General features: G+C 29.8%; 1 protein-coding gene across 1 annotated transcript in view; it reads right to left on the minus strand.

The window, feature by feature from the left end:
• LOC129247120 (uncharacterized) overlaps window positions 1-18,098 on the minus strand; it is a 121,023-nt gene extending 102,925 nt beyond the window's left edge. The window contains exons 1-2 of the mRNA XM_054886062.1: window positions 17,878-18,098; window positions 13,849-14,211 (exon numbers count right to left, since the gene is read on the minus strand). Coding sequence (XP_054742037.1) covers window positions 13,849-13,862 — 14 coding nt within the window. The 5' untranslated portion in view covers window positions 13,863-14,211; window positions 17,878-18,098. The remainder of the gene's footprint in view (window positions 1-13,848; window positions 14,212-17,877) is intronic.
• Window positions 18,099-19,110: the final 1,012 nt, after the last annotated feature.

Genomic DNA, 19,110 nt, shown 5'->3' on the forward strand with positions numbered 1-19,110 from the left:
GAGAAAATCAGTTTTATATGGCTTTTTTTTCAATCAACCTGAAACGAAATATGGAAAACTTCAATAAACTGCAAAAAATATTATATGACGTTTAAGGACTAAACCTACCTGAGTTTCAAGGCATAGCAACAGAGAGGAAAATTAAATTGCTGATGAGTTTGCCCAGAAGGGCACTGAATTGGTCTCAGAGACCTCCTACGCGGTCAGCGGCATCCCCATGACTGTTACTGAAGAAGAATTGCACAACTTATTTCTCAGAAAAGCGCTGAAAAGATGGAGCTCCATTTCTTCATGTGCTATTTCGAAAACCCTTTGGCACCAATACGATATACGGGTGACTCAGAAAGTCTTTGGGACTCTACGCCATTCAATTTCCTAACTCGTAGCTGTGTTTAACGATCATTGGACGATCGGCACACACGCGGAAAAGCTAACAATTTAACCCCCAATGTAGAAGCTGTGGGGACCTTTCAGAGAAGAAACTGTTGAGGATTTTCTCTGTAAATGTCCGGGTCTGGCAGCTAGACGATTAAGTTCACTAGATGCTTCTTTCTTCGACAGCCTGGGTTAGTACGCCAACTTAAATCCCATCAATCTTCTCCATTACAGCAACAGCTCTGGCTGGCTGTGAGATATCTGCCTGTTGGAGGAGTTTTAGATAAGTGCTTTGTGAAAAATCGACTAACAGTATCGCATTAGATGAAAATGTGTCTCTATTTCTCTTTATTAGGTAGACATTCAAAATTGAAAGTTTTGAAGCGGTTTTTGTCGAATTTTTAATTTTTCAAAAATTAATTTTTCTAGCAAACGAGCGATATGTAGACTTTCACATAGCACCTCCGCCGCCACTTACGAGACATAAAGCAGAAATAAATATTTTTAAGAAAACGCAATTATTTAACTCACGAATACGTTCAGCAGCAGCAATTAATTTTCATTAACTCTCTTGCGCACCAATTGCGCTCATAAATATAAGCAAATAAATTTTTAGTTGATTTAAGACCTAACGCGAGAAAAAATATTGCCTTATTAGAATAGAAAGAGAAACAATTGCCATTTACAGCGACACAACGCATACTTCTTCCGCAAACTTAGTGTTCTAAATTTCAGCGGGAGCTTGGCCCTTTCCGCTTACCAAGACAGGTTGTAAGCACTGAGGCGCACCCATATGAGTATTTACGTGTAAGCTGTTGTAATTTTTTTCTTCGCGGCTTTCTCAACCTTCATACTTCAATTGAGTGGTACTTGGTAAATGGTGGCTGGTAAATTCTATTTTTAAAATAAGACAATTTACGCTTTTTCATAATTGGTGTGATTTTTATTATTAATAATTGACGCAATACAGAACAGTTTGCTTACACAGATTTTTGTTTTTGTTTTTGTTTTGCTAAGCGATCATACGTAAACTTGAGAATTTTTTTTTTCTTTTTTGTGATAGAAAATTTATTTTTTCTGATTTTAGCAGAATTCATGTGTTCAGTAAAAATATGTAAACAATAAAATACCTTCATATTTTTCTAATTCGAACATTCTCTTACATAGAACACTCCTTCACATTCTTGAAACACATTTCATTCCACTTCATTAAATACACCTTCACTTTCTTTGCACAATCACTTGTTTATGTTGTTGCACACATATGCGTGTGTGTGTATGTGCATTTAATTTCTATGCATTACACAATGCAATTGGAACGTGGAAGTGCATGGATATCAAGCGCAGAGGACCGCGAACTGGGGCATGTAATCTACATGCATGTGCGTATGTGTGTATGTACATATGCATATATGTAGATCGGTATATGTATATTTTTGTGTGTTTACAGTAGCAAAACAGAATCGAGGGATACACCCACATGTGAGTGGATATACTTATAAATATATGTAAATAGCCTGATAATGGCTTAAGTCTATTAAAACTATTTATAAGTGCAGATGTACATAGGTATATACAAATTTACACGTGTATGTAAAAATACGTATATAGTATATGATTAAGTACGTACATATTTTCTGAGTTAGCACAAGATAAACAAAAACAAAATTTTCATGATTTCATGTTAAAGTGCTGTAAATGTGTTTTTCAAGGAGCTACACTTAGTAGGAGTTGTTATACATACATATGTACATAAGTGAGTACGCAGCATGTTACTTTTGGTTCTTAAGTGCTTGCACATATACTTATTTGTATATATATTCACATACCCATCTCACCTACAACCCTCTCTTTATTACACTCTCATTAATATTCTTCATTATCTTCATAGTTAACCACTCACTCTTACTAACATCTGTAGCATAACACTATAGCATACATTCTCTCTTAACATTTTCTGTTATTATTCAATGTAAGTCTGATCTATAAGCGTGAATTCCTTTAATGTTAGTAATAAGCTGCAGTTTGTAATAAAGAACTAGTGAATGAAGTTGGGCGTTTATGACTTTATATGTAAGTAGATACATAAGTAGGGTACATGGGGTAAAACACGGCAGGTGTACCTACTCGATTAAGGCTTTCGCCTTTAGAACGACAACTTGCTTTGTTTTTTCTAACAACTGTAAGTTGATCGATTGCGCCACGCCGTGACAGAAGAGTGCATTTTATTTAAAATTTAAAAATTCATACATGATGTATATCTCTCTACAAAAAGTTGGGTGCGATTTGAAAGTAAAAATTTAAGCCATTCATTTGAGCATAATTACAAAACATTTTAGTTGTCGAAATTTCAAAATATAAAGTAAAAATATATATTACTTTTTTATTTTTTATCGGAAAGTCCTAATTAAATTCCATAGAAAACTTTTATTTTGTTTTCTCTTAGACCGACGGTTATAAGAAAAAAAATAGCTCGAAATTTACGGAATTTTCTATCTTTAACTGCTATTTAATGCACACACACAAAGCACTTATATTAGAATTACAAAAAAAAAAAAAAAACAAAAAAAAAAGTTTATTTTAAGTTTAAAAAAACATGTTTAAAAAGTTAGAAAAAGGATTTTTTAATAATATCATTAAATCTGGTTGTTCGTTCCCTGCAACTACCTTTGTTTACGAAATGATTAAAGTGAAATTGCTTACGAAATTTGGAGGATATGATTCATTCAATTCGCACAAAATGAAATAAATAGTCAATGAGGATAGAGGCATATAAAAAAATCTACAGATTTAATAGCAAAACGGTTACTGCTGCACGTATTAAGAAAATAAATAAGTGCTATAAAAAAAAACAATATGCGTGTTTTGAAAAATAGAGTCGATTCAAAATAAATGTTCCTTAAAAAAATTTCCTCATTTAATAGATGTTCTTTTGTAATGCAATACTTAATTGTTCTCTTAATATTTTTTTCACTTAAGCTTTGTTTGGGTTAATTTAATTTGTTATGTGTTTTATTAGATTTAAAATTTATTCCATTTAAATTAGTTTCATTTCATTCAAATATATTTTTTAATTTGGTATTTATTTTATTTTTATTTTATTTTTTATTCATTAAATTTAACTTTATTACAATTTAATTATCTTCATTTTGGTTTATATTATTGCAATATATTTTGCTTTATTGTATACCAATTTTTTTGATTTAATTTAATTTTATTTATTCCCAGCGGGTTGTGGAAAAGAATGCACTCGCGGTAAGGCATGCCTGTCACAAAGTAGCCACGGTGAAAAAGAGCTAATACTTCTACCCAAAAAGCCCATCCATTTAGAAACTTGCTCAAATACGATAACCACAAAAAATGCTCTAAAGTATTTAGGCATAAGGCTAGCTTTCTGGGCCCAAATAAAACACTCAGCGGAGAAAGCCGCTAAGATGGCATCCCTATTCAGTGGACTCATGGCAAACATAGGGGGACCAACCCAAATGAAACGGAAAATAATGATAGCTACCACGCTCTCCATTCTCTTATACGGAGCTGAACTGTGGGCGAATGCGCTAAAGGCAAATCACAAACCACTGAAAGCGTCTAGCATTGGTACAACGAACGGCAGATCTGAGAGTTGTGTGTCTGCCTACCACTGCATCAGGCCCAGCTGTTCAAGTGGTAAGCGGTTCAATACCGATAGATTTACTAGCCTTTGAGAGGAAAAAGTTGTGGGCATTAAAAAACCAGGTGATGGAAGAAGAAGTTAGCAAACTTGTAGCGCGCGAAATAAAGGACGAAACAATGAGGCTTTGTCAAGACCGTTGGAGAAACGAAATACGTGGCAGGTGGACGCCTCGACTCACGAGAGGCGTCGTCACGTGGAACAGCAGGAATTTCGGTGAAGTCAATTTTTAAACAACGCAAACGGTTTCGGGGCACAGCTATTTCCAGAAATACCTGTTGCAAATAGGGAAATGCGAAAGGCCCACATGCATATACGGTGATGCAGCTGACGATAACGCTGAACACACGTTTTCCAATGCATGCGTTGGGAACAAGAACGTCGAACCTTGGAAAATGCAGTCGGTCACATAATCACCGAAAATGTAATCAATCAGATGCTAAGCCGCGCGAAAACGTGGGAAATCATCTGTGATTGCGCGGAAAAAAGTCTCCCGTTTAAAATGCAGGACCTGAGCGCAGGCACACAAACATAGGTTTTGCAATGCGGAGGATGGAACGCCACTCTGAAGTAAAACGAAAGCAGTTGCAGGGTGGGCGACGACAAACGATGAGGAGTTTTTTAGTCTCCGGACATACCATTATTGCGAGGGCAGCTTTGATGGTGCATTAGGCATTTTAAACCTCATCAACCGCAAAAAATTGTATTATTTCGATTTATTTTACTTTATTATATTATATATTAATTTGTCTAATTTTATTTTATTGTATTTAATTTAATTCAATTTTTTGTTTAATTTAATTTTTTTAGTTTTAATTTTATTTTATTTTTTTTTATTCCAATGTATTTCACTTTATTGTATATTATTTAATGTAATTTAATCCAGTTAATTTGTTTATTTATTTTGTTTAAATTAATTCATTTTTTTATTATTAACTTTATTTTATTTTATTTTATTTTACCTCAATTTATTTTATTTTAGTATGTATTAATGAATTTAATTTAATTTAAATATATATAGTGTATATAATGCCGTAGTTTCTAGAGGGAACAAAGGGCCTCAATTCAATTTAAAGAATTTTTTGTATATATTTTGTGTAATTTGATTCCATTTTTTTATTATAATTTTATTAAATAAATTTTATTTTACTTTATTAAATAAATAAGTTTTTCCATTTATTTTGTTTAATTTAATTAAATTTTTTTATTATAATTTTATATTATTTTATTTTGATTTATTTCATTTTATTTTGTATCAAATAAATTAATTTGTTTATAAATTTAATTTTACCTTGTATTAAATAAATACATTTTTTATTTATTTTTTTTAATTTAATTAAATTTTTTTATTATAATTTTATAAAATATATTTTATTTTATTTAAATTTATTTGATTTTATTTTGTATTAAATAAATTAATTTTTTTATTTATTTTGTTTAATGTAATTAAATTTTTTTATTATAATTTTATAAAATATATTTTATTTTATTTAAACTTATTTTATTTTATTTTGTATTAAGGTGTTATATACCTTGTGTTGGACTTAAAAATCGAAAATAAAGGTCGGAGCACTAGAAGGAAAAGTACAGACTGTGGAAGCGGGCAACCTTTCTTGGAACGAGAAGTGCATGCAAAATTTTAGACGCGATTATCTCGAAGTCGGGTTTTTTGAAAATTTCCGTCGCGGTGATCATTATTTATAAAAAACTATTTGACCGCTTTGCATAAACTTTTTTTTTAATTATCCGAAGTTACAGCCTCGTGAATCTGAACGATTCACTTTTTATAAATATTTGCAGAGTTTGCTGGAATTAATTTTTGTTTTAATTTTTCAACCCCTCAAAAATCGTTTTTTTTTTGTGCAAAGTGGTTTTCATAACGAGAAAATTTTTTGTTGGGTAAATAAACTGTTCAGATCCACTAAAAAACATTTTTCTACAATAATCATTTAATTTTTTTGATTTCAGTTGAGCTGCTCATGCGCTACGTGATCACCGCAAGCCTTTTCTAAAAAACGACGTTTCGGGGGAGGGGCGATATCAACAATAAATAATAACATTTTTTAAAATAAAAACACCAAAATGTATTCTTCGAGGGTTACCCTTCAGTATGATATATGTCTCATTTGAATAAAAGTTCTAAAACATGTTTAAGAAAAATTATGGCAATCGTGCATTTTTTCGGGCTCACGAGGTATATAACCCTTTAAATAAATTAATTTGTTTTTATTCATGTATTTTGTTTAATTCAATTTTTTTTAATATAAATTTATTTTCTTAGTTTGTTTTATTATAATGATTTTGTTATAATTCAGTTTGCTTTATTTTATATTTTATATTTTATATCATTTAATTGTATTTATTTTTTTATATTTACTTTGCATTTATCATGCAATTTACTTCAATTTGTTTTATTATTATTATTTTAATTTATTCCATTTTATTTTATTTGGTTTAATCCATTTTATTTCATTCACTCATTTTCATTCCATTTTATTATTTTATTGTTTATTATTTGTCAATTTGTATTTTTTATTTTTATTCTAACTTACTTTAGTTTTTTTTTTTCTTTTTTGAATTTTATTTCTAATTTATTTTTTTATTTATATAATTTTTTTATCTTAAGTTCTTTTATTTTGCCATTTTTTTTTATTTTGCCTATTTTTTATTTTGACCTATTTTTTCCTTCAATCAATTGACTTTGCTTGCATCAGCAATAAATATCATTTTTAAAACCTTGGCCTATTTTCCTTTGCCCTGCTTCCGTTTTTTAAGCAACTGCAATAGTACGAGTGGTCTACTGGCCTCTTTGGCTCACTTCATCCACGTGCAGACGCATTGACATTTTCGGCGCACAGTTTTCAATAGTCAGTATGCAAAATATCTATCAAATCTCTTTGCAACTGTGCGCGTTGTCCCATTGTCGAGATACTTTGTGGTGTTTGATTTGCTTAGACAGCTTTATGACCTATTTTTCTTGGACAGCGAAAAATTAGTAAATCATCGATGAATTCAAAAAATTGAAAATAAGTGTGACTAATGCCCATTTTTGTTGCTGTACAAATATGTGCATAAAATAACAATTAGCGAAAAGGAACCATTCTTGAATATTTCTATACAATGTCAAGCATTTTTGCTGTCATTTGCGTACTGACAAGTGTCAGCTGGCAATTGGCAATACCCCACTTGAACAGCTCCAAGTGCTGTTTTTAGCAAGTCATATCTTGCAGTTATTTTTGGTTTTTTTTTAATTGATTTAACGCTATTTTTTAATTTATATTTATATTTAAATTTAATTAAAATTTAATTAAATGCACTGAATTAAAATTGTTTTGTAAATTGCTGTGCCTTTGCGTAGTAGGATTAAGGGGGGACCCTCATTTAGACGGTCGAAAAATGCATCATTTTTGGGAATTTTTTTCTCAGGTAAAATAACTTCAAACGTTTTGTAATTCATAAAGTACTTTAATAAATGTCTTGACTGTCTACAAAAATTTTCGGAGAAGAAAAAAAACATTTTAAGTATGGAAATATACACTTCGTCCATGGCACCTCATTCTATCTGTGTACATTCTAGCGCTCTGAATTTTTTTCTGAAATAAAAAAAACAAATTTTTTTTAAAACTTTAGGATAATACCTTCGATGTGACATTTTGATTTAAAAAAAAAATGTCGAAATTGATATTTTTTACCCAGTTTTATGTTAAAAGTGATTTTTCATGCATAAAAATTGACTTTAAAATTACAAAAAAATATGAAAATCTTTTTTTTTAAAAAAACACTGAATGTCACATTGAAAACAATTTAATTATCTTTTAAATGAGCTATTGTAAAGCCTGATTGGTTCAATACAGCGTTCTCAATTGTGTACACAAAATCGAAAAATGATGTTTCGAGAAAAACGCGTTTAAAGTTTTGGATACAGGCGATCAGGCCACCCGTCGCGTCCTGTTAAAAATTTTGTCACTCCTTCAAAAATACAGATATCGACTTGAAATTTTGAAAGTATATTCTTAAATAGTTGTAGAATAGATTAAAATTATTTCCAAAAAATCGATTTTTTTGACCCGATACATGAGGGTCCCCCCTTAAGGGCTTGAAATTTAAAAAATATGCAGATTTTATTTGGAAACTTCTGAGGCTATTAAAGTGCATAACATTCAATAAATCGCCCTGCTCTTTGCCGTTTAAACAAAATTTCCAATGCAATTTAGGCGCTATGATACGTTAATTCAAGCATTGTTTTCGGGTTATTGGCATACACCTCGCCGTTCAAACCCGACCCCCTCAGAAAGCCTTAAACTGCATGATTTTAATTTCGCTGCGGTGCAGTTTATGCAGAACTCGCACCATCTCGGCAATGGCTTTTCCCAATTTATGCGTGTTGGGTGTTCATATAAATCTCCATGGCTAAGCCTTCATGTTCACACATGACAGCTGTCAAATAAGATAGCCGCCGCCACAAAAATATAGCGCTGAATTCAATTCAAAGTAGGCGGTCTTAATGGGGCACTCATTCGAATTGACATTTTTTGAAATTTGAAATTTTTTCAATAAAAATTAATCACATTCTAAGCATTCAACGCATTTTGCTGAAATATATCTTATTCGGCTAATATTTGCAAATAAATTATGCTCTCCATTTCACTGTTACCCAATCGAAAAACAATAATTTGCTTGAGAAACTCGGCACATACATATGTACATAAGTACTTGAAGATGTTGTGTAATTCCATGCGGCAAACATTTTTTTGTTTTTTATCTTTTATTTTCTTCTGGCGCATTTTGCGTAAGAATCAACATTTTTTCACGCACTTTTTTCTTTTGCTCTTCTTATTGTCGCATATCTCATGCGAAAATACGCTTAATTTTAGTGCCGTTTTCGTATGTGTGCGTGTAATTCTTCCATAAAACACGTGTGGATTAATGATAATCGGTCTGTGGTAGCACTTTTTCAGAGCTTAAATAAAATTTTACTTTTATATGTAACGCACCTTTACGCGCGTTAAGCTAACCAGTTCTTCAAATTTTTGTATTGAGAAGGACTTCGCGAGTAAATAAAATTACATTACAAGTCCTTTTTTTATACATATAAAAAAACTTTAAATTAAGATATAGACGGATCAATTTTTTAAACTTTTAGTTCATGCATATGCAGCAAATATTTATCAAACTTTATAAAACAAAAAAAAAAAACATTTTTATACACATATACACACATACATATTTACTCATTTAACAATACATTATCTACAAATCCATATATTTTTATATTTTTCAACTTTATTGTTTCTTTTTATCATTCAGTCATAAGCACCTGTCACTCTCTAATTGCATGTCACCATATTTTATAAGTATAATAAGCAGCTTGCAAAAAATAGAGGCAATTTAAAAACTGCCAAAGTCGTTGACGTTTTGCGAACGATATTGAAAAATGACAGCACGTTGCAAATTGGCTGCGAGATTAAGGCCAGCAAGAACTGGCCTAATTTAAGTTGCGGAAATTTTGAAAATTAGTGCTTGCTGCCTCAAAAATTTCTAAATAAAATTGTGAATAAATAGAACTGACGAGATATTAAAAATAGATTTACTCAAAAGCGAAAAAATCTATTAATCTGTTTATCAGTTTTTAGTCTTCGCAGCTCTTCTATTTGCCATTTATTAATTACATATATTTTAATACAAAATATTCAAAAATTTTAACAGCTTTTAGAGCAGAAATATGTAAAATTTTCAAAATCGGATTTACAAAGATGAATTGAAAAAAAAAATATCAGAAAAAATTTTAGAACTTAAAGTAAATAATTTTTTCAAACTTTAAATTAAAAATTTATTTAACCGTTTTTTCTATAATACTTAAAACCTTTTCCTATTATCAGATTTTCGTGTCTTTTGTTTTTTTTTTGTAAAACCAAAATTAAAATTTTAGGAAGGAAAGCTGGTCTTGGTAGGTTTAGTGAATAGGAGGATCACTGAATAAGTGAATTAAATGCTTATTTTCACAATTTTTTTTAAATAGTTTTTCTAATAATTTATTCCAACATTTTTTTTAATTCTTAAATTTTTTTTGTTATTCGATTATTTTGTTTTTTTGTATAAAATCAAACTTATAAGTTTAAGAAAAACAAAAACAGTTGTTTGAAAAACAAAACAGTAGGGGAAAATAAAAACAGTTGTTTTAAGCTTTAATCCGTGATTTCGGAATCGGTTTTTTGTAAAATTTGTTTTTTCTAAAAGAATTGTTTTACCAAAAAAAAAAAGGTTATAAGTGAAGTTTAAGGCAAAACAAGCAATTCTTAGAGGCATTGAACCGTGATTCGGAACTAGTGAATAACTACATTATTTCATATTGTTTTCTAAAATTCTTTTTACGATTATTTTAATTCCTACTGTTCTTTCTTTTCGATTTTGTTTCTTTCGTGTAAAAGCAAAATTAAAAGTTTAAGAAAAAAACAGTTCTTAAAAGCATTGAACCGTAATTCGGAATCGGTGAATAGGAGAATTAATAAACATTTTTCGTACAAAATTTTTTTTATAAACAATTTTTTTTACTAAATTTTTTTAATTCTGAAAACTGGTGCTTATTGCTTATTATCAGATTTTAGTTTTTCTTTTGTTTTTGTAAAAACAAAATTATAAGTTCAAGGAAAAAACCTGCTTTTGGAAGCTTTAAACCGTGATTCGGTATCAGTGAATAGGTGAATTAAACATTTTTTTTTAAACTTTTGTTTTTAATAATTTTTTTTAATTCTTAAAATTTGTTTTATTATCAGATTATATGATAAATTATGCCAATATTATGAGTGATACAAAGTTTTTTGGCAAACAAAAAATTTGTAAAAGCCTTAAATGGAGAATTCGGAATTGGTGTTAAACAATTTCAGAGAAAAAAATTTTTTTAAGTTCTTGCAATTTTTTCTTCTTGCAAGATTTTTGATTTTGATCAAGAAAAAACACATAATTCTTGAAAGTTTGAACCGTGATTCAGAATCAGTGTGTAGATGAAGAATAAATATTTTTTTATGCAATTTTTTCTAGATTTTTTTTAGTTCTTGAAACTTGTTCGTATTATCGAGTGTTCGTTTCTTGTGTTTGTAAAAACACTATTATGGACGATACAAAGTTTAAAGCAAACAAAAAATTCTTGGTTGCTTTGAACGGGGGATTCGAGCTTAGCTGTTTAAACAAATTTAGGTAACAAATATTTTTTTTTAATTTTTACAATTTTTTGTTATTACCAGATTTTTCTTTGTTCTATATATAATATAAAATCAAAACTATAAGTAATCCAAGGTTTAAGGGGGAATATTTTTTTAGTAATTTTAATCTTTTAAACAAATTTTATAAAAGAAGTATTGTAACTCAGTGCAAAAAGTATCAACAAATATGCATTGAAGTGGTGCTAACTATGTAAACAATTCTGTCAATAAACCATTCACGAATAAAAAAATTTTAAATCACAGTAATTGTGGCCCTAAAATTTCTATTTGGACGTTAAAAAAAAATTTATATATTATATATTAAAAAATGTACGAAATTATTACAACCTTTAAATGTAGGAAAATTTTTCAAAATTGTACTTTTCACTGTTTTTTAATTAATTTTAATCGTTTATTTCTTAGATGAAACCCATATGCTCATATAAATGTATGCAAATACGTATATATGTATATACTTTTGAGAAATTTTTCAGAAATAATGTAAGGAACATTTATAATAAAAAAGTTAATATTTGAATCAAAGTTGAGAGTTTTGTGAGGTATTTTGAGTGAAGGAAGAGAAACTGTAATAAGAAAGTAAATATTTTTTAGTTGGAGCTCAGTTCTTAAATCTGTAAGAAATACCAAAAAAAAAGAGAAATTCAATATTTTTTTGTTAATAACGAAAATATATTTTACATTATTAATTATTTGTTTTTTATATTATTTTACTTTTTATTATATTATTTTTTATATTAATGAAAACTAATTTGTTATATTATAAGTAAAAAAATAAAAAAAAAGAAATTTAGTATTTTTTTATTAATAAAAAAATATTTTTTACATTATTAATTATTTATTTACTATATTATTTTATTTTTTATTATATTATTTTTTTATTTTTTACTATATTTTTTTATTAATGAAAATGAATTTATGTTACTAATAAAAAAATTAAAAAAACAAAGAAATTCATTTTTTTTTGCAAATTTAAGTGAAACTTGTAGGTATTTTTCGCATAAAGTCTCCACCAGCTCTTAAGCACTTCTAACAACAGCTAAGTGTTGAATCCATTTCCACTTCCCCTCCAAAATTCTCCACCTGCGCTTTTAATTTCGCCCACAACGGCGCCCACAAGCGCACAATTATTAAATTAATTAATTGTTTATGTGACAGTTTTGTACGCATAGATTTTTCTCATTTTATTGTTATTTCGCCGGTCTGTCTCGCTGCCTGACGGAAAAACTAAAAACCGCTATGGCATTGCCCTAAATCACACGCGCACTAGCCCAGCCCAGCCAAGGTGAGAACGCAACAGCATTGACGACAAGAGAGCGCATACGCCAAGCGGGCCAAACTTTGAGCGAGTGTGTGCGTGAGCGAGCGCAGCCAGCGAAATGTCACATGATGCAGTGGTCGAGTGCATTTGTTAATAGGCGCTCGAGTTGTAGTATTTCCGGTATGAATTAAAAATGCAAAAAAAGTGACTTTTATGTCTTATTTTTACAAGAAATGAATGCAGATTTTTACATAGTTGAAATTTTGATGGGACGTACATTTCTTAAAAAGGAGCCTTTCAAAATTCATATTTAATGAATTTTAATTTTATCCCCACATGTAAGTCGCTTGCAAATTATATGATTCCACAGAGTGATTTTTTCTGTTTTTTTTTTTTTTTTTTGCTCTACCGTTTATTTTTAATTTTCAATAACTTTTGTTTTTTTTTTTTTTTTGTTTTGAATTTCTTTCTAAAACATCAGGTGCGCACACGCCATCTACATATAAACCCACAATAGTTTGACACTTCGGCCACCACTCGGCCGGGCGGGACCGACTGCCACAACACATTAACCGTCAAAGCTGCCACGGTGGCGGCCCTGGTGTTGTGGGCGTTGTTGGCCTTCAAATCCAAGAAAGCAGAGAACAAAAAATATTTATTATATGTGTTTGTATGTGAGTATATAAGCATAAAAACACAAGCACTCGGCACTCACTTCTTGGCAGCAAAAGTTTTGTTATGCACAAACATATTTACTTGCGTGTGAGAGAGATTTTCTTGTTTAACAGAAAAATAAAATAACTCAAAATTAACGTTTTATGAGATTTAAAGAAAAAAAAAATGTTGTACCATTACAATAAAAGTATGGGCAAGCGGTTCTTTGTTTACAACCATGAAATAAGAAAATGATTCAATTGATATCGGCAACTTGCACGAACTCCAAAATGCGCAGGCTCTTCATGGGATAAGGGCTTGAAAGCTGGTTAATAAACTAAGATTTTTACATGAGGAAGCTTGTCTTATTCACTTTAGGAAGGTCGTAGAGTAAACCTTAATTTCATTTATTCAACCTCACCCGATAACTCCCGAACGCATTCGCTTTTGCGGTGTGTGTGTGGGAGTTTCAAATACTGCCGTAGCATGTAAAATCATGAGTAAATTCGTGTTTTTTGTTTCTTGTTTCATTTAAAAGTGCGATAAATTATACAAATCCTCTTTTCTTATACGCGTACAATATTTTTAAAATTTTACTCAATTTATTTTGTTTGCAGATAATTTACGTTTTTTGTTCACTTCAAACATAGAAATTTTAAATAATTACTTACCCCGCTGAATTCATTGCTGCTTTGCTGCTGTCTTCAACTGTATGAATTTTTTACTTATTTATTTATTTAAAGCAAAAGTTTTCCCAAAAATCGTTTTTCTTTTCGCTGCGTTGGTCGCTCGTTGATCTTTGCGTTGCGTTGGTTTGGTTGACAACAGGCAACAGGCGTAAGCACTTTTTCTTTCTTTCAATTGATATTTTTTGTTGTTGTTAGATTCTTATGAAACCTGCTAATTTTGCCGCAATTTATTATTTCAATTATTTCATTGAATTTCCATGTAACGCGGCGCTATTAATTTTCGTTGCTTTTTTTTGTATTTATTTATTTTTTTAATTTTTGAGCAAAAAACTTATCACCAAATCACTGGAAATGCGAAAAATATTAGTATATAAAAAATATTGTTCATTGTTCGTTACTCTAAAAAACAGTTTTTATAATTTGATAACTTCACTATTATCACTTCATAGTTAGTTTTCATAATTTTTCAGATTATATAATATAATTTTATTATACTGAATTGTCCTGTTTTGGATGTGTTTCAGCACTGGGCGGATGTGCGCTTAAGTTCAATTTGTGTTTGTTTTCAATTGTTCGTGAGTTTTTAAGTTTCTTACACTTGGTTTAGTTTTTATTTAGTGGTCAATAATATTTATTGCATGCAAATTTTCGTTAGTGCTTTGCAAATATTTTGTGTATTATTGGCACATATAAATTAAATCTTGGTTAACCTCTTTTAAGTGATAGGAATGGGTCGGTATCGGTCATCTGTAATTCGCAGCAGGTTTATGTACTATAGAGTTTTATGTTATAGATGCCAAAGTTTTCCTAAATACGTTTTGCGCTTGTTATGTTTCTCTGGTCCGTTTCACTTCTCTAATGCTCACTTACTACTTATTAATCTTAAATCTTTAGACAACAGTGGGCCTTCCTTGTCTTCTATGTTTGGCAATATTCAAGCAACCGTTGATTGTTATTCCTTTTTGGAACGTATTAAATTTAATATATTGGAAAGAGTCCTCTGGTTTTCCCATACCTGCTTTAGCGGCAGTAATAAAACAAACTAGACTCGGGATGCTCCACTTTCCAGAGCTGTTAACGAATTCGATTCAATCTCTAATTCTAACGCTCTCGATTTTTGACTGTCCCTAGTCATAGTCATCACTCTCATAGTCGATTTTTGTGGGCATTTTAAGTTCACTTCTCTAATTTATGCAGTTTAATTACTAATTATTTAAAGCAAAAGTCTGCAAGAATATATTGAAGTCTCTGAAGAGTAAATAAAAGCAAGTATCAAAGTGTGAGCACCACAGAACTGAAGAACTGTGCGGTATTGAAAATGATTTATATGCCTACAATAGGTTTACTCCAAGCTCTGAATACTTAAAATACCTCTTAACTCTGTAGTAAAGTCTAGCAGATACTTGAATGCCAAATTGCAATTTGCATTAGTGAAAGGATCTATGCTGCAATACTTTGAGTGCTTCGATATTTGTACAGCCTATGGTAATAGTTGTAAGGGTTAGGCTAAGGTCTTTATGCATTGCGACCAGATTGATTTATTGTGCGCCTCTAAATGCTTAATTGCAATATGTAGTATTACGGGGAATCGAACCAGCTCCTTAGGAGGAAGAATTTGGTAGGCACGAGCCCAGGATTATGTGTCTTCTATGACTTAATGCTTCACAATTGATGATTAAGTGTTCCATGGCCTCCTCTTCACCACAGCATAACCCGCACAAACTAGTGCTAGATAGTCCTATTGTATTGAAGTGTTTATTGCAGGCAAAATAGTTTGTAAGTGCTCCATAGAGTAATCTCAGGCCCTTTTTGTCTAGGGTTAGAAAAGATGTTTTCTCTGTTGATATTGAAGTTCAGGAACTTTTTGGTGGTTGTACTCAAACCAAATCCTCTGCAACGAATGTGCGTGAAAACTGAGACGCTCTAGTGAGTAATTTTATTTCAGTTCTTCCTTTTCGTTTGATATCAATTTTTTGGAAGTATGGGATGTGTATTTATAGTCCAATGAGCCTTTCTAAATTTTCTGGTCTAATTGAATGTAGTCAGCTAACGAATTAATACGTTTGATAAATAATTCGTTTCTAATTCTGGAATTTTCTGGGGCCAATAAATTTTGAAAATATAATCACTTAGCAGTTAGCCGTAACAGCTAACTTAAGTATTGCACAGTTGTTTTAATATCCAAAAAAAAAAAAATTGCAAATAAAAAACATTAAAATTTAAGTTGATTAAATTTTGAAGTTAAACATTTGGTTTCATCTGAGACGCTTATGATTTTGCACAGTTTTTGATGAGACAATATAAATAATTTTTTTTTTAATATTTTTTTGTTCAAAATTTTTTTAAATTAAATTCTGAAATTAAGATTTTTTTCGACCTGAGGCACCTACGATTTTGTACATTATTTGATAAACAAAGTTAAATTAAAAAAAAATTGTTTAATATTTATTTTAATTTGCATATTTTTTTAAAGTATAGCACTGATTTTTTTAATATTTAAAACAAATTTGTTGCAAAAAATTGAAGTTAAAAAGCATTAAAATTTAAATTGATTAAATTTTGAAGTATTTAACTTTGCTTCTATCTGAAACGTTTCTGACGTGGTGTATTATTTGATGAGCAAAATAAATAATTTTTTTGTTTTTTAATTTTTCGTATTTTAACTTTTTTTAAATTAAATTTTGGAGTTAAACATGTTTTTTTTGATCTGAGGCGCCTTTGACTTTGTAACTTTGTGCATTATTTGATAAACAAAGTAAAATTAAGAAAAAAATGTGTTTAATATTTAATTGAATTTACATATTTTTTAAGTATAGGTTTTTCAATATCTGAAAAAGAATTTGTTGGAAAAAGTTTACGTTAAAAAGCATTAAAATTTAATTGATTAAATTTTGAAATTAAATATATTGCTTCGATCTGAGGCGCTTCTGACTTTGTGTATTAAAAAATATTTATTTCATTTCATTTCTTTTTTTTTAAGTATATCACTGATCTTTTATAAATTCAATTTTTTTCCAAAATTTTAATTTGTTTTTGCCTGCTTTTTCTGTTAATTACATTAATTAAATTTTTAAATTAAATTTTTTTTCGCTCTGAGTTGCCTGTAACTTTGTGCATTATTTGATAAACAAAATTAAATAAAAAAAACTTAAAAGAAAATATTTATTTTATTTTATGTTTTTTTTTAGTATAGCACGGATTTTTAATCCAATTTTTATTTCGCTTTATTGCTTTATTTTTATTGCTTTTTCCCTGCTTTTACTGTTTTTTTTTTGTTTTTGGTGCATGTTTAGTTCTTAAATATCTTGTCTCCTTATTTTCTTAGCAAAGGCAAAAAAATATGATTCTGTCTCTATTTTTTTAATACTGTTACCAATACCTGGCTTCTTCAATAAAAGTCATTCCTCATTTTTTTTTTCAATAAAAATAAATTCGCAGTTCTATCCTTATTTTTTAATTTATTTTGTTCTTTTTTGTTTTGTGTTTGGTTCAAGCAGCTGTGCCACACCGTTTTAGTTTAGTTTTAGTTCTGTAATAATTTACATAAAAAATTTTTATTCTCCACATTTTAATTTTTTTCTAAATTAGCACATAAAACCACTTATTATTATCAGTTCAAAGTCTCTCCATTCAGTTACACCTGAGTCATACGAACGCACAACATTTTTCTATGTGGAAATCCACTTTTCATTGTTTCCATCAGTACATTTTTTTAACGAACTTTTCTATTTTTTAAACATAAAAATCTCACTTCTTGCAGTACTTTTTTCAGTTTTCTTTCCTGCACATCCCTTATAACATTTCACATTTCAAGGTTCGCTTATATTTTCACAATTATTTCCTGTTATAAAAAAAATGTATTCTCGCAAAATCTCTTGTTCAAAATCAATATCGTTACAATTTTTACACTTAACACATGAAAAATATTGTATATTTTTGCAAATCGCATAAATTTGCTTTCATGTAATTTTCTTGCAGCTATTTTTAACTTTATACTCGATGTCACTTTACTTTTTCTCACACGTTGCAAGGAATTCGCGAATTCTTATTCGAATTCGTATTTTAGATTACAATTTCAGGCGTTGAGTTAACTTTTTCGATTTTTTTATGCACCAAGCAGCAAGAAATTGTTTAGCTTTCTAAATTTCTAAATGAAAATGTAATTCTTCTTCTTATTTGGTCGTTTTTTGGTGATGGTTCTCACTCAGAAAACAACGCGTTTCTTCAAGTAGCCCAACTCGCACTGAATTCGCAGGAAATTTTCCTCAACATTTTAGTCGAAAAATTTTTCAACTTTGTGAAAAATTCGTGCGCTTCGGTCAAGCGGCAAGTTTGCGCTTGTATAGGTCTGTGTATGTATGGTATATAAAAATACAATTATTTATACATATTTGTTTATATGTATAGTAGATAGTTTGTGTGCTGCTGCTGCCGTGTGTTGGCCATGTTGGAAAACTCACGAAAAATGTGCTCGCGAGATTTTCGGCCGAAACATAGTATAAATAAATGAAAGATTTCGGAAAATTTAAAGCTAGAAAAAGGAAATAAAATACATACAAGGCAAGTGCATGAGCACACATACGCACATACATATATCTGTGTATTATAGTATATATTTGGCATATAATAAATAAGTAAAAGATACAAATGTAAAAGAAATGGCGTGTGAGCTACGCACGAGTCCACCATTTCTTATTTTAAATACTGTTAGTTTTTTATTACTTTCTTTAGGGATTTCAAATGTTCATTTTTTTTTTTGCTAAAATAAAGAGATGAGCAACATACAGTGCATGCCAAGGCAAATCCCCAGAGTTAAGAAAAATAGAATAGAAGAAGAATTTGTGTGCGAAAAATGGTGGTGAAAAACAGCAATAAAAGGTGCATATATATCGGGTGTTTTTTTACCAGCGTCAGAACTACCGACATCGATAACTGTAGTTTGACAGCCGAGAATGGCAAACTGTGTTGACATTTTGTTCAGTAAGGTTCGGCAAGTCATCATGAATCGTTTAAGGGGACAGATACCTGTAAAATTAAAAAAAAAATATTTGTTCATAAAATGTTAATATAATCCTTTAAGAATATGTCAAAAAAGTTTTTTGGACCGTAAATTTAAGTTTACGTTGCTGACTTTAGACGCGTTTTTATCAAAACTATATTTTTCGAATTGGCGTACACGATAACTCGAAAAGTTATTGACCGATCCCCCTGAAATTTTGCACACATCTTTTTTATGATATTACT

The sequence above is a fragment of the Anastrepha obliqua genome, chromosome 5 (genome assembly GCF_027943255.1).
Source record: "Anastrepha obliqua isolate idAnaObli1 chromosome 5, idAnaObli1_1.0, whole genome shotgun sequence".
Taxonomy (NCBI): Eukaryota; Metazoa; Arthropoda; class Insecta; order Diptera; family Tephritidae; genus Anastrepha; species Anastrepha obliqua.